Here is a 24,515-nt window from a genome sequence, read left to right as displayed (position 1 = left end):
GGCCATGTTTAATTCTGCAGGAAGAAGATGTAAATATTTTGTACCAAAGTTTTTAAAACAGTTTTCCCATTTTCATGTGTCATACATTAGAATATATTAGTACAGAGGATCAGTGCATTGGTGATTTGTTCCTTAAGAAATAGCTACACATAATTATTTGAATTATGATTAAAAATGATATTTAATTTCAGCACAGCTTTTTCTCTGTTCATAATTCTCAGTTGGGTTTTAAAATAGTTCATCAACAGAGTTCAAATTATAATAATATAGGGGCAGCATAATATTACACATATTTGGAAAATACCCACAATTATTTTGTATGTTTGCACTATCTGCTTTACTAATTCCTGAGTGGCTCAAACCACAGAACCTATTCAGAAGTTTAAATTCATTTTCAAAAATAAAAGTGGAACAACAGAAGCGAGTGGTGCTGGGAAGATGCTGGAGAAGACTTCTGATGATCCTGCTAGGTAATTAACACAATAAGTAATGCCTTCCTTGCATGATCTCTCAATTCCCCCACACAGCCAAAATCAAAGTCTTTTCATCTTTTATTTCACCCCCATTTCTAAGGATCTTTTCTTTATACATCACTGAAAAGTCCTTCATTTCTCATTAATGTTTTAAGTACAAAACTAGTTCTGGTGATGATATAATTTTTCCCAAGACTAAATTAGGTTTCATAAAGAGCATTACAAAGTCAAAAGGCAGAACTCACGCTGTTCTACTATTTTACTTGTTTTTATATGAATGAAGAAACATGGAGTTTCAGAAGCTTGGTTTTTTTGTATTCTTTTCCTTTTTCAAATCAAATTTTTATAGTTGACTTAGCATTTATTGGACCAAAAATAGCAGAAGAGGTCAGTTTTAGAGTTTTTATTCTTGCCCAGATTTCAAAAAGATACATAGAGTTTCATTCAGTAGAGAACATTTGTATATGTAGCCAAGGAAAGAACCATCTAAATTTTAGTAAAAATTTTCTGTGTATTTGCATCATATGAAACTCAACTTATTAAAACCCAATTTTTATTGGTTTCTTGTTTTCTTGGGATTTTGATTAATCAGAATTATCTCATTCTATGGACATTGCAGATACTAAACATGGCCACTGGGATATTCAACAAAATTTTGCATGTTCTTTTTTTAATTGTCTGCACTCTAAAATGTTGTCTATTCATTAGCAAGCATATACTAAACATCTGTTTGGAACAACCATTACATTAAGCACAACTGAGGACACAAAATTTTCTCTCTCAAAAAAGTTCTAATTAACTATGAAGAGAGTATACATCATACACACTGACACACACACTCTCTGTATGTATACACACACATATACATACACATGCATATATACATATAGAACTTTTTTAGTATTTTTGTAATATTGTTTAATTTCTATTTTAATTGCCCATCCAATATTATGGGCAAATAATGTCGTATTAGTCAATTCTTGGTATACATAGTCATTTCTATTTCAAAATTAGTTAACTGAGGATTTATCTCTTCCCTGATTGCTTTCTGGGAGGTAACTAATTCCCAGGACCTATTTAGCCTTCCTTGGAGCATTGTGTGGTGAGAGGAGGGAAGAAGCGTATTTGGACCTCATCATCGGCATCTGTCTATACTGGCACGTGCTGATGTGATGCTCATTCTCCTGTCTGGTCTTAGGCAGGACCATCCCTCCATCTACTGAGATGTCCATCTCACTGTCAATCTCCAGTCCCTTTCATTTTGTCCAATTCATCCAAACTTAGAGACCACTCTTGCTATTTCTTTGTCCCTGTCTGGTACCTAGGAGACTTTTGTTCTCTCTACGTCACTTTAGGACTGTGGGAGACTTGGAGTCATATCAATTTAGTATGTCCAAGTGTGAACTCTTGGTTTTATCTCAAACCTGCTTTTTCTGATTCTTCCACATCTCAGTGAATGACATGACCACCAACCCAGCTTCTCAGGGAAAGATCTAAAAGTCTTCCCTAAATGTAAGTTGGTGCAGCCACTGTGGAAAACAGTATGGAAGTTTCTCAGAAAACTAAAAATAGAATTACCATATGATCCAGCAATCCCACTCCTGGGCATATATCCAGACAAAACTATAATTCAAAAAGATACATGCACCCCCTATGTTCATAGCAGCACCATTCACAATAGCCAAGACATGGAAACAGCCTAAAGGTCCATTGACAGATGAATGGATAACGAAGATGTGGTACATATATACAATGGAATATATTGTATATGTGTACAGTACATATATACAATGCTCAGCCATAAAAAAAGAATGAAATAATGCCATTTGCAGCAACATGGAAGCAACTAGAGATTATCATACTAAGTAAAGCCGGTCAGAAAGAGAAAGACAAATATCATATGATATCACTTATATGTGGAATCTAAAATACAACACAAATGAACCTATCTATGAAACAGAAACAGAATCACGGACATAGATAACAGACTGGTGGTTGCCAAGGGAGAGGAGGTTGGGGGAGGGATGGAGTGGGAGGTTGGGGTTTGCAGATGTAAGCTTTTATACACAGAATAGATAAACAACAAGGTCCCACTGTATAGCGCAGAGAACTATATTCAACATCCTATGATAAACCATAACGGAAAAGAATATAAAAAAGAGAATATATGTGTGAGCGTGTGTGTGTGTGTGAGCGTGTGTGTGTATAACTGAATCACTTTGCTGTACAGCAGTAATTAACACAACATTGTAAAACAACTATACTTCAATTTAAAAGAACGATAAAAGTCTTCCCTAATCACATGCGCAAGTCTTTTTCTTCCTACTTCTCATTATCTCCCAGTCCTCAGTTACTGCCGTGATCTGAGCATCCATTACCTCTCATCTGTTCCACTGCAATAGCTTGCTTACTGGTTCTCTTTCTTCATCTTGATTTTTCTTCAACCCATTTTCCATACAGCAGTTAAAGTGATAATAGTTGCTCAATGCCTTCCCACTGCACTGAGAATAAAAAACCTAAGTTCTGTACTATGGCCATCTTAGTCCACATGGATTTGTCCTCTGCTGCTTCTCCAAAATTACCTTGGTCTACCCCCCATCACATCACACCCCACCCCACTATACTCTGGCCAGTTTATTTTTCTTTCAGCTATTTTCTCACATCAAGAATATTCATGACTCCCTTTTGCACAGATTATTTTCTTTTCCTAAAATTCTCTTCCCTCCTTTATTCACCTGGCTGATTTTTTAATATCTTTCCCATAACTTCCCCATAAAAGGCTTTCATGCTCAGGCTATTCAGATGGATCCCCCTTCCCTTATCTCCTTTACTCTCCCTCATTCCAGCCTGTTTGAACTACAAAACTATGTCCATTTTTTATCCCTATATTTCTGTAACTGTTCTCAGTACTCAGCAATAGAGGAGGCACTCAAAAGGATCTGTTGAATTAGGTACCAAATGGGCTGGGACAGAAAAAAGTTACATCTAGCACGTTAAAAAAAAAAAAAGTTTTTTCCAGACTAAAAATACACATTTCTGAAAGGAGAGCCTAAGTCTGACTTTTTTACCCCAAATATCAGCGGTACCTGGCACAGTCTAATATAGAGCAGACCCTTGATAAATTTCTGTTTAAATAACAAGCTTGGACATGAAAGGGACTCCTATCTCCAAAGTTCCAAAAAGACCACGTGTGTCTGTGTCTGCATGTGTGCACAGGTTTGCACGTGTCTGTGTTCTCACCATAGATGACCTCAGATTATTAAAACCATAGGTAACAAATGAATGTTGAAACTCTCCCACTGCAAGAAGCTCAGAGAATCCTGGAAGATGCAGATTTCCATTTCCATCTCCTAAAATGAGATGATGTGTGTTTACCTCCAGATTCTATCTGGAAAGTGGGAACCCTCTCCTTTCTCCCGCTGCCCCAGGCAGTCCTTGGAGGATAATTTGAAAACTAGAGGATAGTCTATTCTGTCTATCTAGAAGTCTTAATACACATACAGCATCCTTGGGTCGTAGATTTTCCAGAGCAGTCATGATGTCAAATAGAAGATCTCATTATCTCCCTAAGCACACTTGTAAATATCTGACTAGGCATCCTAATGGTTGGGTCAGAAAATATGGACACTGGCTCTACACAGAACTACTCTGAGGGCAAGCTGCCCACCCTTAGCAACCTGCAGCATTGGGTGTCAGGAGTGGGAAAAAAGCTTCAAAGAATTGTTTGGACCATCTGTATTCCCTCCACTCTGCCTTCACTGCACCTGACACCACTTTAAGATGAGGAGAAAGGTATTCTGTCATTAAAAGTCCCTGCGCCCTTTTTAAATTATATCTTCTGGAACTGCATGTACCACCTACTAAATTAAGTGGAGACTATACACAGCACTTGTCATTATCACTCAGTACATAGCAAAGGCTCAATGAATGTTGGTTTGATTAATGTGTTAACTTAGTTGAACATGACCCCCAAAAAGTAGTAGACATTTAGTAACTTCTCAGAGGTCTTAAAGTTGCTTTACCTGATAATTTAATATTCATAAGGAAGATTGAGTCTTAGTTTTACTGTACAGTTGCCCCTTGAACAACATTGGTTTGAACTGCATGGGTCCACTTATACAGGGATTTTCTTCAATAATTACTACGTGATCCATGGTTGGTTGCATCCATGGATGTGGATGTGGAAAGCTGACTGTAAAGTTATACACGGATTTTTGACTTTGCAGAGGTTCAGAGCCCCTGACCCCTACATTGTTCAAGAATCAACTGTATTTCACAGGTGTCTTTCAAAACTGTATTAAAATAGAAAAAAAAATGTTATTTTTATTACTTCAACTATATCATCATCTTAATTATTCTATAATCCTTTTAAGCACTGTTCATATGCATGTCATATGCATATGTAAAATATTCTGACAAATAATCAAAAGGAGGCTTTTTCTACAATGGAGTTAGTTCCATTTTAAATTAGTATTTATTTCCAAGGAAAGATATCTCATGCCGTATTAATTCATGAATCAAAAGCATAAATTAGACAGAGTTGGTTAAATGCTAAAGAGATTGCAAATGGCAATTATCAATGGTAATTGCAACAGTAAGAATAAAGCTTTCTTCCTTTGCACAAATATCTCTTTCCTGGGAACATACCTGTGAATTTAACATGTCAAACACTAAATACTGTAAAGAGAAATACAACATACTACAAAATCAGAAACAGATTTTTAAATGTCAAAGTCATTTACAGCTTGCTTGACTTTTCTGCTACTTTATTTTCTTTGTCTCTGTAGGAAACTGGTGGGCTAAGAAAGGAGAGATCTATGGCTAGCAGTTTTTAAAAAGAGAATGTTATCACTTGAAATGAAAAAACTAACTTGAAATGAAAAAACTAACACTTAACGGCCTGGCCACAGAGAGTGGCTCTCCCTGGAAACATGGCTTTCATAAATAAATACATCTTTGAACTAGCCTGTTGTGAATTTTCCAGTGTCAAACATATATTAGAGACCTAAACACTAAAACATGTTTCTTACAATGCAAAGTACATCAGTGCAACTAGTTACCAAATCACATAGTTGATATATTATGCTATTAAATTATTTCTACATTGTATTTGTAAACATACTGAATAGAGATGATCTAAGAGAGTACATGAGAAGTAAAATATAACTATTCACACAATTGATGCAACTTTTCCCCAGGTTTAACTAATTAGAAAATGTGTGGGTTTTTTTTTTAACATTTAAGTAATTACAATTATAAAGAGCTAAAGGGAATCGTGATTATACTAAGAGGCATCATTTAGAGAGCACAGTACAGAAATACTTAAATTAGAGCACCAGAAAAGCTGAAAATTAATGAGTTAAGGGTTTACTTTAAGAAGTTAGAAAAAATTTCCAGAATAAATACAAAGAAATTAGAAAGAAGATAACAAAGATGAGAGCATTAACTATACAGAAAATAAAGTCGCAGAAGAGAATACCAAAAAAACCAAATCTGTTTCTTTGAAAAGGAAAAGGAAATAGACAAATCTCTGATAAATTTGTTCAAGAAAGAAAAAGAGAGAATGCATAAATTAAAGGATAAATAATATTAGGGAGGAAAAGTGAGAAATAAATGCAGATCCAGAAAAAATAAAAGAATGTTAGTAATAATATGAATAATATAAACCAGTATCTTCTAATAATATGAAAACATATGAAATGGGCAAATATATATATTTTTATTGCTTACATACGCTGCATATATTTTCTCCTTATTTACCTCATCTGTTCATTTTCCTTATTGTGTCAATTGTGTCTTTTGGTGAGCACTGTTCTAAATTTCATGTAGCAAAATTTAGCCAACCTATTTATTTCATGGTTAATGCTTCCTCTGTCTTACTATTTATTTCTTCTTGAGTCACTTTGTGTTTTATATATATATATATATATATGTATATATATATCTCATATAATTTATATAATTATATAATATTTAATATATGTATATATAAAAAACACAAAATGACTATACACACTATTTCATAAAACAGTCGTTTGTGAGATAATACATATAGTTGAATCTGCAGATGTGAAACCCGTGGATAAGGAACGCCAACTCTCATCATTGAACTATGCTATTTTATACATAAAAGGGACCTGAGTATCTGCAGATTTGGTTATCGGTGGGGGCCCCTGGAACCAATCCCCCATGGATACTGAGGGACGACTGTAATAAATATTGAATGGATAATGTGTTATTTAATGAGGATTTTTAGGAGAAAATGTTCTGTGGACACACATGGAACCACTGTATACAACATGTACAGTTGTATACAATGTTGTGTATGTTGTATAAAATGAACCATTATATACAAGTGTACATTGTATACAGCTGTACATTGTGTACAACTGTACATGCTGATCCCCACAATGAGTATGTGGCCAGGTGAGTGAGGACTGAGCCAGCCTGGGCTTTGCCAGGTGTTACTACTACTCTAGGACTTCCCAGGGGCCTAACTGTGACCTGGGGGTCTTTAAAATGGTGGATGTAACACAAGATATATCTTAAATTCTGTATAACTGACACTTTTTCTCCTTATAATCTCAGAAGAAACACAGACTTAGCTTCTTTCATAGGGGGTGGAGGTTACAGACAGGGGACCAGGGAACAGATGATGGAGGGAAAAGTTATTTCCAGCCGCTCTACTTCTAACTAATGAGGCTCTTACTGCTAGTTCTCAGGAGAAATCCCACTTTATTGGGTTTACACATCAATGACTTTTTAAACATTTCCTTTAGATATCTTACAAAATGATGTACGATAGTGTTCACAGCTGAAGGTGGAGAAGGTTTTCCCCTTCTTTCAATCACCCCATTCCTGGCAGCGCTAGACTTATTCTCCCTCCTTCATTGGCCACTCTGGGGAGGGAATGTCTGTGTGTCCTTTAGGACTTTCCTTTCTGATACAATAGCACCTGATGGAGTGATGCTTCTCTATCTTGAAACATTTCATAAAATGTAGTTTATGAGATGATACCCACTCTGTTTTTCCTTTTGAATATGGAATCGACCTCCACCCAAAGAAAAATAAATGTCCTAGATCATAATCCTTTTGATAAGCAATCATGGTGAAACAACATACAAAGTCCCTATAAATTACTGTGAAGAAGTGGGAAAAAAAATCTTTCCCTACATAGGTTATAATACATTCCCTATAAGTCAAAAGAGTTTAACCAATAAAAAGGACATATAATAGCAAGCATTATAGTACATAAGACATATATATTAAACAAGGTATTGAGTGCATGAGCTAATCGATCACTGAGAAATTATTCCTTTATTCAATCTTAATTTCCAATATCTATATGGAATGAACCAAAAATGTATTTTCTGTTCATCCTATTATTTATTCCTTGTCCTCATCCTATTCTCCTCTTTATCTGGTAAAGGGTGGAAGCTGACCTTGACAGCTTAATTTCATCACCTCCTGTATCAGTTGTCTTTCTGCAGGATCAGCCAATGAGGGGCACTGATGAGAGTTTGGAAAGCTTGAGCAAGGGAGAAGCCTCAGTGTTTCTTTCCCTTCCTCTCTGCTTCAGGTGGCAAATTTGGCCACACCGTGTCTTTTCATAACTCCAGCTTCCACCAGACAGGCTAGTCATGCTCCCAGCTACCACCAGGAAAATGCCAGTCCCCAGATCCCAGTAACCCACTTCTTCACTCTGTCCTGTCAATCTAGGGCTTATGGCAGCTTCCTACTTTTGCTCATCCCTGGACTGACTCAGCATCCTTTATTGCTTTCTCTGCTCCTCCATCACCTATGTAACCAAGTCCTTTCACTATAGTCCTCCTGTTGCAAATACTTAGAGACGTTCCCATTTTTTCTGGTTGAATATCAACTAACAAACAATTCCATTTTATGGGTTTAAAGAGGATTTTTGAGCATGCATTTTAAAAACCTGGAGAAGGCTTTTTATTGTTTAGGATACAATGAGATGGGACTCAAACATGGTGAAGCAGGAGAGGGCCTGAGCCCTGTCTTCAAGATCTTTCCTACTTCTTTCTTATGTATGTTTCCTAATGACACCTGATGAAAGAAGCATTGTTCAATGTGCTACATTGGGACTATTTCTCCTTTTTTCCAGGAAACACGAGACGTAGTAATCAGTTTCAACTAGAACCCATGAAGAGCACATAAATGGCACATACTTTGGATTGAACAGGAAGAAAACCAGGTCTGTGTGCTCACAGTATCACTCAATCTGAGACACATTGTCTTGGCTGAGTTACGTGATCACAAGGACAGTGCTTCCCTCCTGTGCTCTAAACACAAAATAATAAGACTTCATATACGCAAGCAAAGACTGGAATGCTAAAGACATATGGACCAAATGTGTGGTCCTTCCCATTGCTCGGTTCAGGCCGAGGTGAGTAGGGCACACCTGCAGGCCAAGAGAAGCCACGATGTAGGAGGATACCGTCTAGTCATCTGTCAAATCCATTCTATAAATAGCCACTCAGTCCCCAGTGTGGGCAAAGGAAGATGCCAATCACTATCTTTTGAAGGTCAACTCAGGGCCTTTAGATAATAAATAGAACCAAACATGCTCTTTAAAGTTGTAAAAATGAGAAAAATCTGATTATTATAGTTTATTAGAAGATAATGAATACATATGCTATAGAGTAGGTCCTGTACTATACAGTAGTCCTTGTTGTTTATCTATTTTATATATGGTAGTGTGTATCAGTTAAGCCCAAACTCCCAATTTATCCCTCCTCTCCTTTGCCCTTTGGTAACCATAAGTTTGTTTTCTATGTCTGTGAGCCTGTTTCTGTTTTTTAAATAAGTTTATTTGTATCATTTTTTAGATTCCACATATAAGTGATAACATATGATATTTGTCTTTCTCTGTCTGATTTACTTCACTTAGTATGATAATCTCTAGGTCCAGCCATGTTGCTGAAAATGGCATTATTTCTTTTATTCGGGCTGAGTAATATTCCATTGTGTGTGTGTGTGTGTGTGTGTGTGTGTGTGTGTGTGTATACACACACTGGATCTTCTTTATCCATTCATCTGTCAGTGGACATTTAGGTTGCTTCCATGTCTTGGCTATTGTGAATAGTGCTGCTATGAACATTGGGATGCATTTATCTTTTCAAATTAAGAGTTTTCTCCAGATATATGCCCAGGATATGATTGCTGGATCATATGATAGCTCTATTTTTAGTTTTTAAGTAACCTCCATACTGTTTTCCATAGTGGCTGCAAAGGTAGAAAATTTTAAAACAGTAGAATCTGGACCTACAATCTAGACCCACAAGCCACAGTGTGAAAATTCATTCCAACAATTTTCGTCCATTTACATACTGAATCAACTTAATCCCATTAAGTATGTTTAAAAGCAATGTTAGCCATCTGGCATTTTTATGTATTATCATTTATTACTTCTTCAGTCTTCAGCATCTGAAGAATGTTTCAAAAGTGTCTTAATACCTGTAGCAGAGACACTGCTGGTGCCCTGCCCACATCGCCACACCTGTGCCATTTCAGTGGCCATCAGCCTCGCATCCAGCTACTGGAACCTGCTTTTCTTTGTCTATGGATTTTTTCTTGACACTGGAACCTGTTTCTTACACCCTTGTGCCAGGTAAGAACAGCCAGGAAATTCATGGCCCCAGGAGCAGCCCTCAACCAATAAGCATCCTTCTTTGGTGGCATTTATCTGAGGGATGATATGGAGAGTCCCTAGTACATAAGAACTAGTTGCCTGATGCTTTGCTTGGTAATGCGCCCTTCATTGTCTGCCTTTGCTGCCCTGAATCACTGCCCTACTCCCTTTTCAGGGTTCCCTTCACTGCCTAAACCAACTAGTATTTGCACTCAAAACCTTGTCTCAGGGAATCCAAACAGACAAACCCAAATTATGTCTCAGTCCTCTGGGGGCACATCAGCCAACCACAGCAAAGTGAATTAGACTCATGTATAGTTTCTAGAGGAGAACTAAGTGAATAGATGCTTCTTTTGATAAAGCTGCAGTGATTACTGGAGAAAACAATCATTAAGGAAACACTTCACCTTTCTATGCTCCATTTTCTCACAATTTCAGCACATCTGGCTTATCTAACCAGGGTGCCTTTGGGCACAACCCCATTAAAAAAAGTCCTACCCTGGAAATCCAGATAATAGAGGGCCCAGAAATGAAGGCTATGGATATCTCACCATTGTCATTATAATCCACCATGCTCACTAACATCAGCTTTGCTTCTTCATTTATTAGATTACCATTTAAGATGCCAGTGAATTATTAAAAGATTGCATCTTTTCCCAACCAGGATGATGATGCTATTTTTGTTTCTCTGACTATAGAGTACTAAAATTAAAATTAGTTGCAAATTAGTGCCAATTTAGCTTACTTTTCAGCATCTCAAGCAGCAAACTGTGAAATGGTTGTGATAAAAGTGTGTTTATTCTTTCTGAGTAATGGAATCAGGTTGCTGTTTAGGGAAGATATATTGTGATCTTTCCAGATACAGTTCTGCAGCTCATTTTAATAGACTTTACACAAAGGGCACTGGCTTCCAAAAATAGGAGTATGTGTGTATATCAGGACGGTACTTGCATCGTCAGCATCAGCCCCTAAGTCTTTTTGTTACTTATCATCTTCCCCACCTCACAAGCCATTACACAGTAGGGTGAAGAGTAGTTCTTTCCTGTGAGAGTGACTCACCTTTTGAGTTCAGATTGTGAGTTCAGTTTAGACAAATGAAAAGAACCAAAATGTGAGCTTATTGAGGGAAACAATCTATTTCCATCTCTTTCTGGCAAAACATAAGCAAGGTCTGAATTAAGAAAGCATTATTGAGTTGAAAAAAATCGTAACAATGGTAAAAGGTGTTTTTGGTGCTTTTTGTCAGAAGTTCTCATTGGTCAAAGAGAGAGAAACCAGATCATGTGTACAAACAAATGCTGTGAATGTTTAAAACAAGTGCCATCACACTGTTTAATGATCAAAGTCAAAAAGAACATTGTCAAGAGAGGGAAATAAAGACTACCAGTGAACTCGAAAGGTATTTGAAGCCACTCTCCATCCTCTGTTAGTGTTTTTACAACTCGGTAATATAAAGGAAGCAGGAGCTTAGAGCCTGGGGTGAAACAAGAAAACAAGCACGTTATACCAACAAGGCGAAGAGGCAGAGATTCCACTGTCACAGAGAATGTCACGTTGCTTAATTTCAATTTAAAGGGTGACTTGAATGCCTGGCCTTATGGAAATTTAATGCTTTGTTATGGTTCATCTGAACTTGTCAGTTGGCCCCAAGCTGCGATAATCAACTTTTCAATGTCAGACTCATTTACTCCTCGAAGAATCCTGAAATAGCCATTCTCTCCCCAGGACTTTCCCCAGGAATTGGCAGCAATCTGCAGGAAAAAAAAAACAAACTGAATAATACTTGGATATTTTTTAATCCAAACTGTAAAGTTACAGGGGACTCCTATGTAGCTTTATATGTTTTTGACTTATTATAGATTGTGATTATTAAGAACCTACACATTTTGAAAAGAAGAACAAAACAATTATATTATTCATTAATTACATTAATATGCATATATACTCATGTTCATGATAACCAAAATTGATGAATTCCCCCAGAGTACAATAGTAACATATGCATGAGAGTTTGAAATGCCACATCAGAAGATGACACATGCTGCAGTTACAGAGTGTCTATTATGTGACTGGCCCTGTGCTAAGCACGGGAGGAACCATGATAAAAAATATCTTGTGTTCAGGGAGCTTATGGCCTAATGAAGGATGGTCAACGTAAGGCAAGTACTAAGGTAGAAATATGCACATGGAGAGGCATCTCACTTATCTGAATGGTTCAGGGAAGTTGTCATGAAGAAATACCCCATGTGATGCATATTAAAGCCTAGGAGTAAATTAACCAGATTAAAAAAATGGAGGAAGGGAGATTCAGGTAAACAGTAAAAACATAAATATCAAAGCATGAAGCAGCATGAAGCAGAGAAATGAAGCAACAAAATTGTTATCATTAGATCATAAAACAGAAGCAGGTTGGTAGTTTATGAGGCTAGAAAGGGAAGAGAGGAAATCCATACTGAGAAAATAATGGTGAAAATGATGACAAGTTGTTGAGTTCCTTCCAGCAGGAATGCAGGTGGACAAATTTATATTTTGATTACATTATTCTGTATGAACTGAGATGGATGAATTTAAACAGGTAGGAAAAAACCCCCACAGGGATGTAAACAGCTCTTTGCAGGAAACCGTCCTCAGCAGGAAACCCCTTTTCTTGTCACTTTAGCAAAGCTATATTTTAACTAAACTTAAACAGTCCACTCCCATGTTCTGCTCATCTCTGACCCAAGCACAGTTTTCAAATCTTTTGATCACACACTACCTTGCCTAATCTGTTGGTTCTTCCCATAGATCAAAGAAGTAGAAATGAAGAATAAATAATTAACAGATGACCAGATCTCTTCCGTAGCTTCCCCTTCAGTGATCTCCAGAACAAACTGTGTGAACAAGACAGCAACTAAAGAAAGATCACAAGAAGTGAACAAACCTGCAGGCAGTAGGGGATGGCAAGGACCTTGACCCCCTATCCCAATGATTAACTGAGATTACTTCCCCTTTTCCCTTTAAAACTTTCATGGCCAAGCAGAATCTTTGGAGTTGGTTTTTGGGGGACACAAGTCCGCCTCCTCCCCAGATTTCTGACTTTCTGATTAAAAGCAATTTTCCCTTCCACCTTTACTTCTGGACTCTCAGTTCTGTTGCATTAATCTGTCTGTTTTTATGCCAGTATCATACTGTTTTGATCACTATAAATTTATAGTATAACTTGAAATCAGGAAATGTGATACTCCTTGCTTTGTTTTGCTTTCAAAGGACTGCTTTGGCTACTTGGGGTCTTTTTTGTTTCCATATAAATTTTAGGATTTTTTTTTCAATTTCTGTAAAAGATGCCATTGGAATCTTGATAGGGATTGCATTGAAGCTATAGATGTTTTTGGAAGTATTGACATTTTAACAATATTAATTCTTCCCCTTCATGAACACAGGATACCTTTCCATTTATTTGTGACATTTTTGATATCTTTCATCAATGTCTTATAGTTTTCAGAGTAGAGATCTTTCACCTCCTTGGTTAAGTTTATTCCGAAGTTTTTTCTTTTTTTTTTTTTGATGCTATTGTACATGGGATTGTTTGTTTTCTTTATTTCTTTTTCAGATAATCTGTTGCTAGTGTCTAAAAAGGCTACTGATTTTTGTATGATAGTTTTGTTATCCTGTAATTTTACTGAATTAATTGATTTGATCTAACAACTTTTGGGTGAAGTCTTTAGGATTTTCCAAACTGGTATACCTTGGAGATTTTACAGGTTCAGTTCCAGACTACTGCAATAAAATGAATATCACAATAAAGTGAGTCACATAAATTTTTTGGTTTCCCAGTGCATATAAAAGTTATGTTTACACTATACTGTAGTCTTTTAAGTGTACAATAGCATTACATCTAAAAAAAATGTGCATACTTTAATTAAGAATACTTTATTGCTAAAAAATGTTAACCATCATCTGATTATTTAGCAAGTTGAAATATTTTTGCTGGTAGAAGGTTTAAAATATTGCAAGAATTACCAAAATGTGACACAGAGACACAAAGTGAGCAAATGCTGTTGGAAAAATGGTGCCAATAGACTGCTCAATATGGTCTATTGCCACAAATCTTCAATTTCTACAACAAAACAAAACAAAAAAACCAATATTTGTAAAGTGCAATGAAACACGGTATACCTATATAAACTGCAAATAGAGACAATTTTACTTCTTCCTTTCCAATTCTAATGGTTTTTATTTCTTTTTCTTGCCAGATGGCTCTGGAAAGGACTTCCAGTACTATGTTGAATAGGAGTGGTGAGAATGGGCACCATTGTCTTGTTTCTCATCTTAGAGGAAAAGCTTTCAACTTTTCACCATTAAGTATGTTATCTGTGAGGTACATTCCTTCTATACTTGTTAAGAGTTTTTATCATTAACAAATGTAGAATTTTGTCAAATGTTTTTACTGAATCTATTAAGATTACTATATAATTTTTTCTTTCATTCTATTAATGTGATGTTTCACATTGATTGGTTCATGTGTGTTGAACCATCCTTGCATACCAGGTATAAATCACATGTGATCATGGTGAATGGTTCTTTTAATGTGCTGCTAAATCAAATTTGCTGGCAATAAAATGCTGCCTTAATTACTGCAGATTTATATAGTCTTGAAACCTGGTAGTGTACATCCTCCAACTTTGTTCTTCTTTACTGTGGCTATCTTGAGTACTCTAGGTCTTTTGCATTTCCATTTAAAGTTTAGAATCATCTTTTCAGTATAATCCTCTCTCCCCCTCCAAAACAAAAAAAAATCTCTTCTGGGACATAGATTAGGATGTTACTAAATTAATAGATCAATTTGGGAAAGTTAATCTAGAGACTTCCAGGTCATCAATATGGTATAATTCTCCTTTTAGCTAGGTCTTCTTTAATTTCTTGTAACACTAAAAATCTTGCACATTTTTCATTGACATATTCCCTAGGTTTTTATTTATTTATTTATTTATTTTTGGCTGTATTGGGACTTCGTTGCTGTGCACGGGCTTTTCTCTAGTTGCGTCATGTGGGGGCTACTCTTTGTTGTGGTGCACGGGCTTCTCATTGCGGTGGCTTCTCTTGTTGCAGAGCACGGGCTCTAGGCACGCAGGCTTCAGTAGTTGTGGCATGCGGGCTCAGTAGTTGTGGCTTGTGGGCTCTAGAGTGCAGGCTCAGTAGTTGTGGTGCACGGGCTTAGTTGCTCCACGGGATGTGGAATCTTCCCAGACCAGGGCTCGAACCTGTGTCCCCTGCATTGGCGGGTGGATTCTCAAGCACTGCACCACCAGGGAAGTACTTCCCTAGGTTTTTAAATAGTTACATCATTTTTTTTTTTTGTATTAGGACTTTAATTGGGCACAAAGATTATTTTCTTCACAACGGTTACATTAATAAAAGGCTTTAAGTTGAAAATAGTCATTAAACCTAAGTCACTTGTACTTTCAAAAAACCAAGAAACAAATATAGACCAAAAATAATTATTTTCTCTTCAAAATATTTATAAAACTGTAAAGACTATCATATATAGAAAATTCTAATACTTCAAAGTAAGGCTATGTTTTCCCTGGAAACTTGCTAAATTTTTCCTCATAGATGTAGCAGGAGTGCGGTATAGCAGAAACTGGACAGAGGACAATCGCAGCTTATGCCCCTAACCAGATATTTCTTATATTTTGTCTAAGCCATCCAATTTTTGGTACTGTGCTACAGCAGCCCTAGCAAACTGATACACCTCTGTATTCCCTAGGGTTCATTTTTGATGTTGCCTACTAAATATCCCAGTAAGGGTTCATATAGCTCTTTAAAAAGCCAGACCATGACCTAGAGACTCTGTTCAGCTTATCTCCTCCCAGCACCTTCATTTAATAGAGACAGCAATTCACTTTCCTTTCAGAAATAGTTCTGTAATTTGTTCTCAGTTTTTCAAAAATAAAAAATATATTGTTGAGGAACTTCCCTGGCAGTCCAGTGGTTAACAGTCCTCACTTCCACTGCAGGGGGCACAGGTTCGATCCCTGGTTGGGCAACTAAGATCCCATGTGCCGCACAGTGCAGCCAAAAAAAAAAAAAAAAAAATCTGGGAACTGAAAGAGCTAAGCAAAGTCCCAGAAGGCAAGAGAGAGAGGTAATATGAAAGAGAGGTTGAGAGACATAGAGGATAATACAAGAAGGACAATCATCTGTTTAATAGAAATGTCCAAATGTAAAGGAAGGAAAGATGGTATATTCAGCTATAATAACTGAGACCTTTATAATAGTCATCAATATTGTGAATCCTCAGAATTAGAACACAAAAAGCCCCAATTCTTACACAAAATTTAACACTACAGATACTACAGTAATATAATCAGACTTATTTTGGTAATGTCAGGTCTACTTTCAGATCAGAAATTTCCTGCAGAGTAATATTTCTCTCTCCTGGAATTTTAATTTCTGTAAGTAAAGACAGCAAGATGTTTCTCTCACCACTATAGATATAAGTAGAAATAATTATGAACTAGATGCAATACATGTAAGAAAAGGCATTAAGTTCATTATGAATTACAGTAATTATGACCCTTAGTAAAATGACATATCCCATCCAAAGAATTTCACACAAATATAGGAGTCTAAAATATATCCTAATTTTCAGGTACTGGCAATCAAGTCTGCTATTTTAAGATACAAAATGAATTATAAAATACTTTCACCAGTAAGGGTTGTAGTAAACAAATTTTCTTTTTAGCACTTCACTCTGATTCTTCCTTGACCCTTCTAAAACTATGATTTTTTTTTAATGTTTATTTATTTATTTATTTATTATTAGTCATCCATTTTACACACATCAGTGTATACATGTCAATCCCAATCTCCCAATTCATCACACCTCCACCCCCACCCCACCCCCTTTCCCCCCTTGGTGTCCATCCGTTTGTTCTCTGCTTCTGTGTCTCAATTTCTGCTCTGCAAACCGGTTCATCTGTAGCATTTTCTACGTTCCACATATTTGTGTTAATATATGATATTTGTTTTTCTCTTTGTGACTTACTTCACTCTGTATGACAGTCTCTAGATGCATCCACGTCTCTACAAATGACCCAATTTCGTTCTTTTTTAAGGCTGAGTAATATTCCATTGTATATATGTACCACATCTTCTTTATCCATTCATCTATCGATGAGCATTTAGGTTGCTTCCATGACTTGGCTATTGTAAACAGTGCTGCCGTGAACATTGGGGTGCATGTGTCTTTTTGAACTATGGTTTTCTCTGGGTACTAGGTCATATGGTAATTCTATTTTTAGTTTTTTAAGGAGCCTCCATACTGTTCTCCATAGTAGCTGTATCAATTTACATTCCCACCAACAGTGCAAGAGGGTTCCCTTTTCTCCACACCCTCTCCAGCATTTGTTGTTTGTAGATTTTCTGATGATGCCCTTTCTAACTGGTGTGAGGTGATACCTCATTGTAATTTTGATTTGCATTTCTCTAATAATTAGTGATGTTGAGCAGCTTTTCAGGTGCTTCTTGGCCATTTAAATGTCTTCTTTGGAGAAATATCTATTTAGGTCTTCTGCCCATTTTTGGATTGGGTTGTTTGTTTTTTTAATATTGAGCTGCAAGTGCTGTTTATATATTTTGGAGATTAATCTTTGTCCATTGATTCGTTTGCAAATATTTTCTCCCATTCTGAGGGTTGTCTTTTCATCTTGTTTATGGTTTCCTTTGCTGTGCAAAATCTTTGAAATTTCATTAGGTCCCATTTGTTTATTTTTTGTTTTTATTTCCATTACTCTAGGAGGTGGATCAAAAAAGATCTTGCTGAGATTTATGTCAAAGGGTGTTCTTCCTATGGTTTCCGCTAAGAGTTTTATAGTGTTCAGTCTTACATTTAGGTCTCTAATCCATTTTGAGTTCATTTTTGTGTATGGTGCTAGAGAGTGTTCTAATTTCATTCTTTCACATGTAGCTGTCCAGTTTTCCCAGCACCACTTATTGAAGAGACTGTCTTTTCTCCATTGTATATCCTTGCCTCCTTTGTCATAGATTAGTTGACCATAGGTGCGTGGGTTTATCTCTGGATTTTCTATCCTGTTCCACTGATCTATATTTCTGTTTTTGTGCCAGTACCATATTGTCTTGATTACTGTAGCTCTGTAATATAGTCTGAAGTCAGGGAGTCTGATTCCTCCAGCTCTGTTTTTTCCCTCAAGACTGCTTTGGCTCTTTGTGGTCTTTTGTGTCTCCATACAACTTTTAAGATTTTTTGTTCTAGTTCTGTAAAAAATGCCATTGGTAATTTGATAGGGATTGCATTGAATCTGTAGACTGCTTTGTAGTCATTTTCACAGTATTGATTCTTCCAACCAAAGAACATGGTATATGTCTCCATCTGTTTGTATCATCTTTAATTTCTTTCATCAGTGTCTTATACTTTTCTGCATATAGGTCTTTTGTCTCCCTAGGTAGGTTTATTCCTACGTATTTTCTTCTTTTTGTTGCAATGGTAAATGGGAGTGTTTCCTTAATTTCTCTTTCAGATTTTTCATCATTAGTGTATAGGAATGCAAGAGATTTCTGTGCATAAATTTTGTATCCTGCAACTTTACCAAATTCATTAATTAGCTCTAGTAGTTTTCTGGTGGTATCTTTAGGATCCTCTATATAGTGTCATGTCATCTGCAAACAGTGACAGTTTTACATCTTCTTTTCCAATCTGTATTCCTTTTATTTCTTTTTCTTCTCTAATTGCCGTGGCTAGGACTTCCAAAACTATGTTGAATAACAGAAGTGAGATTGGACATTTTTGTCTTGTTCCTGATCTTAGAGGAAATGCTTCCAATTTTTCACCATTGAGAATGATGTTTGCTGTGGGTTTGTCATATATGGCCTTTATTATGTTGAAGTAGTTTCCCTCTATGCCCACTTTCTGCAGAGTTTTTATTATAAATGGGTGTTGAATTTTGTCAAAAGCTTTTTCTGCATCTATTAAGATGATCATATGGTTTTTATTCTTCAATTTGTTAATATGGTGTATCACATTGATTGATTTGCATATATTGAAGATTCCTTGCATCTCTGGGATAAATGTAACTTGATCATGGTGTATGATCCTTTTAATGTGTTGTTGGAGTCTGTTTGCTAGTATTTTGTTGAGGATTTTTGCATCTATATTCATCAGTGACATTGGTCTGTAATTTTCTTTTTTGTAGTATCTTTGTCTGGTTTTGGTATCAGGGTGATGGTGGCCTCATAGAATGAGTTTGGGAGTTTTCCTTCTTTTGCAATTTTTTGGAAGAGTTTGTGAAGGATGGGTGTTAGCTCTTCTCTAAATGTTTGATAGAATTCACCTGTGAAGCCATATGGTCCTAGACTTTTGTTTGTTGGAATATTTTTAATCACAGTTTCAATTTCATTACTCATGATGGGTCTGTTCATATTTTCTATTTCTTTGTTGTTCAGTCTTGGAAGGTTATACCTTTCCAAGAATTTGTCCATTTCTTCCAGGTTGTCCATTTTATTGGCATAGAGTTTCTTGTAGTAGTCTCTTAGGATGCTTTGTATTTCTGTGGTGTCTGTTGTAACTTCTCCTTTTTCATTTCTAATTTTATTGATTTAAGTCCTCTCTCTTTTTCTTGATGAGTCTGCCTAATGATTTATCAATTTTGTTTATCTTCTCAAAGAAACAGCTTTTAGTTTTATTGATCTTTGTTATAGTTTCCTTCATTTCTTTTTCATTTATTTCTGATCTGATCTTTAGGATTTCTTTCCTTCTGCTAACTTTGGGTTCTGTTTGTTCTTCTTTCTCTAGTTCCTTTAGGTGTAATGTTAGATTGTTTATTTGAGATTTTTCTTGTTTCATGAGGTAGGCTTGTATAGCTATAAGCTTCCCTCTTAGAACTGCTTTAGCTGCATCCCATAGGTTTTGGATTGTCGTGTTTTCATTGTCATTTGCCTCTAGGTATTTTTTGATTTCCTCTTTGATTTCTTTAGTGATCTCTTGGCTATTTAGTAACATATTGTTTAGCCTCCATGTGTTTGTGTTTTTTACGTTTTTTTCCCTGTAATTGATTTCTAATCTCATAGCAATGTGGTCATAAAAGATGCTTGATAATGTTTCAATTTTCTTCAATTTATTGAGGCTTGACTTGTGATGCAAGATGTGATCTATCCTGGAGAATGTTCTGTGCGCACTTGAGAAGAAAGTGTAATCTGCTGTTTTTGGTTGGAATGTCCTATAAATATCAATTAAATCTATCTGGTCTATTGTGTCATTTAAAGCTTGTGTTTCCTTATTAATTTTCTGTTTGGATGATCTGTCCATTGATGTAAGTGAGGTGTTAAAGTCCCCCACTATTATTGTGTTACTGTCAATTTCCTCTTTTAGAGCTGTTAGCAGTTGCCTTATGTATTGAGGTGCTCCTATGTTGAGTGCATATATATTTATAATTTTTATATCTTCTTCTTGGATTGATCCCTTGATCATTACATAGTGTCCTTTCTTGTCTCTTGTACCATTCTTTATTTTAAAGTCTATTTTTTCTCATGTGAGTGTTGCTACTCCAGCTTTCTTTTGATTTCCATTTGCATGGAATATTTTTTTCCATCCCCTCACTTTCAGCCTGTATGTGTCCCTAGGTCTGAAGTGGGTGTCTTGTAGACAGCATATATATGGGTCTTGTTTTTGTATCCATTCAGCAAGCCTGTGTCTTTTGGTTGGAGCATTTAATCCATTCACATTTAAGGTAATTATTGATATGTATGTTCCTATTACCATTTTCTTAATTTTGTGGAGTTTGTTTTTGTAGGTCCTTTTCTTCTCCTGTGTTTCCCACTTAGAGAAGTTCCTTTAGCATTTGTTGTAGAGCTGGGTTGGTGGTGCTGAATTCTCTTAACTTTTTCTTGTCTGTAAAGCTTTTGATTTCTCCATCAAATCTGAATGAGATCCTTGTTGGGCAGAGTAATCTTGATTGTAGCTTCTTCCCTTTCATCACTTTAAGTATATCATGCCACTCCCTTCTGGCTTGTAGAGTTTCTGCTGAGAAATCAGATGTTAACCTTATGGGAGTTCCCTTGTATGTTATTTATTGTTTTTCCCTTGATGCTTTCAATAATTTTTCTTTACCTTTAATTTTTGCCAGTTTGATTACTATGTGTCTCGGCATGTTTCTCCTTGGGTTTATCCTTATGGGACTCTGCACTTCCTGGACTTGGGTGGCTATTTCCTTTCCCATGTTAGGGAAGTTTTTGACTATAATCTCTTCAAATATTTTCTCGGGTGCTTTCTCTCTCTCTTCTCCTTCTGGGACCCCTATAATGTGAATGTTGTTGCATTTAATGTTGTTCCAGAGGTCTGTTAGGCTGTCTTCATTTCTTTTCATTCTTTTTTCTTTATTCTGTTCCACAGCAGTGAATTCCACCATTCTGTCTTCCAGGTCACTTATCCGTTCTTCTGCCTCAGTTATTCTGCTATTGATTCCTTCTAGTGTATTTTTCATTTCAGTTATTGTATTGTTCATCTCTGTTTGTTTGTTCTTTAACTCTTCTAGATTTTTGTTAAACATTTCTTGCATCTTCTCAATCTTTGCCTCCATTCTTTTTCCGAGGTCCTGGATCATCTTCACTATCATTATTCTGAATTCTTTTTCTGGAAGATTTCCTATCTCCATTTCATTTAGTTGTTTTCTGAGGTTTTATCTTGTTCCTTCATCTGGTACATAGCCCTCTGCCTTTACATCTTTTCTATCTTTATGTGAATGTGGTTTTTGTTCCACAGTCTGCAGGATTGTAGTTCTTCTTGCTTCTGCTGTCTGCCCTCTGGTGGATGAGGCTATCTAAGAGGCTTGTGTAAGTTTCCTGATGGGGGGGACCAGTCTAGTTACATCATTTTAGGTCATGTTTATTTTTAATTTCCCATTGCTTCTTGTTACTATATAGAACTATAATTTGTTTTTTATATTGATCTTATATCAAGAAAGCTTGTTAAATATACTTACTGTTTCTAATAGTTTATTTCTATATATTTTTTGATTTTCCATATTCATAATCATGTCATCTGCAAATAACATCAGTTATATTTCTTTCCACACCCCCCTTTATTTTTTGTTTGTTTGTTTGTTTTACTGCACTAGGTGGTACCTTCAGTAAAATGTTAATAAAAATGTTGACAATGAATGTTTTATTTTTCAGTGATAAGGGAAAAGCATTCAGTATTTTACCATTAATTATGATGTTAGCTCTAGGGTTTTTGTGGATAAAGTTTATAAGGTGAAGGAAGGTAGGTTCTATTCCTAATTTCCTGAGGTTTTAGATCATAAATGACTTCTGTGGTCAGCAGAATTCTAAAATGACCCCCAAATTCCTCCTCCCTTGTGTAGTTTCCCCATATAATCCTTTCCATTTGAGTGTGGGAAGGACCTGAGAATATAATGGGATATCACTTCTGTGATTAGGTTATGTTATCTCACAAAGTTGAACAGATTTTGAAGATGTGATTCAAATTCCCAATCAACTGACTGTGAGTTAATTAAAAGGGAGATTATTCTGCCTAAGCTAATCATGTGAGCCCTGTAGAAGAGAGTCTAGAAATCACAAATTGTTTTTTCCTAATGATCTTGAAGTTACCGTGTTTGGAAAGGATTTATGAGAGTACCTATGAGGGGGCAGGTGGCAAAAAAACTGTTATTATTGCATCTTCTGTACCAATTAAGATAATCATGTTTATTTTTCCATCTTTAGTCTGGCAATGTGATGAACTATATTCATTGCTTTTACATGTAAAACCAACTTTGCACTCCTGCGATAAACCTCACTTGATCATAATATATTTTCCTTTCAATATATTTTACAGTTGTGATATTTTGTGTAGAATTTTGTGTTCATAAGAGATATTGCCCAGTAGTTTTCTTTTCTTGTGTTGTCCCTGTCAGGTTTTGGTATTGGTGTTATGCTGGTTCATGAAGTGTGTTGGGAACTGTTTTTTCTCTATTTCCTAAAAGATATTGACATAAAATGGATTTCATTTGTTCTTTAAATGTTTGGAAAAATTTACCAGTGAAGCCATTAGAGACTGGTGTTTTTTGTAAGTTTCTTTTTAATACAGAATCAGCTTCTCAAATAGTATTATAACTAGACTTTTCTATTTTCACCTTGTGTGAGTTTTGATGCTTTGCTTTCCAAGGATTTTATTCATTTCATCTATATTTTCAAATATATTGGCATAATGCTTGCATAGCATCCTATATTACCTACTTAATATCTATTGAAACTGAAGAAAGTCCTCTTTTTTCATTTCTATGTTAAATTTTTTTTCTCCCTTGGTTTCTTTATGAGTCTTCCTAGGAATTTAATCTTTTCAAAGAATCAAATCTTTACCCTCTTGATATTCTCTATTGTATGTCCACTTTTTTTCATTGATTTCTGTCCTTCTCCTTTTCATTCCCTTCATTCTAATTTTTGGAGGTTTGAGTTCTTTATCTAGCTTACTGGATTACTATTTTCAACTTTTCCTTTTTTAATATATGAATTGATTTTAACCTTTCTTTTTTTCAAATACATGCATCTTCTATTACTTTAAGTACTGCTTTAGCTAAGTAACACAAGTTTTGACATAGCATACTCTGTAAAATTTCAATCCTTTCAGTTTGTTGAACTTACCTTATGACCCAGCATATGGTCAACTTTGGCAACTATTCCATATGCACTAAAAGAATGTATATTCATTAATAGTTGTATCTAGTATTCTATGAATTTTAATTACATAAAGCTAGCTAATAGTTTTTTTTTAATCTTCTATATCTTTATCTATATTTTAGCTGCTTACTCTATGAAATAATAAGTGGGATGTGTTGAAATATACCACCAAATTGTGGATTTGTCTTTCTCTTTTCTTCTGTAACTTTTGTTTTATATTTTTGATGCTGTGTTGTCTTAGCTTTTGTTTGAATGAAAATGTTTCTGATTTGCTTTCTTTGAAGAAAGTTGCCGCTGGATATAAAATTCTAGTTTCTCCTACTTAGAGTTTATTGAGCCTCCGAATTTAGGTTGGTGTCTTTCCATTTTGGAAAACTTTTGGCTGTCAGTTCTTCAAATATTGGTTCTGCTTCATTCTCTCTCTCATCCTTCTGAGAATACAGTTACATATATGTTAAAACATTAGATTGTGTCCCACCCGTCTCTTCCCAGTGTTCTGGATTTTTCAATATATTTTCCTCTGTGTACTGCAACTTGGATATATTTTATTGCATTTACTTAAGATATCTAATTCTGCCTGCTATTTAACCCATACGTTGAGTTCTTAATTTCAGGCATTGCACTCACACCTACAATAATTCTTTTCTTTTTGTATATTGAAATAACTTGTTGAAATTCTCTATCTTTTCATTCATATTTTAAAAAATTTTTTACAACGG

At 35.7% G+C, this 24,515-nt stretch overlaps 1 protein-coding gene across 2 annotated transcripts in view; it reads right to left on the bottom strand.

Moving 5' to 3' along the window:
* Positions 1-11,428: 11,428 nt before the first annotated feature.
* TINAG (tubulointerstitial nephritis antigen) overlaps positions 11,429-24,515 on the bottom strand; it is an 85,182-nt gene continuing 72,095 nt past the window's right edge. For both annotated transcript variants that reach the window (XM_061195173.1, XM_061195174.1), the window contains exon 11: positions 11,429-11,876. In XM_061195173.1, coding sequence (XP_061051156.1) covers positions 11,742-11,876 — 135 coding nt within the window. In that variant the 3' untranslated portion in view covers positions 11,429-11,741. The remainder of the gene's footprint in view (positions 11,877-24,515) is intronic.

This window comes from Eubalaena glacialis, chromosome 7 (genome assembly GCF_028564815.1).
Source record: "Eubalaena glacialis isolate mEubGla1 chromosome 7, mEubGla1.1.hap2.+ XY, whole genome shotgun sequence".
NCBI classification, from domain to species: Eukaryota; Metazoa; Chordata; class Mammalia; order Artiodactyla; family Balaenidae; genus Eubalaena; species Eubalaena glacialis.
Note: the sequence above shows the minus strand (reverse complement) of the source record. Positions and strands in the feature narration are given on the sequence as shown.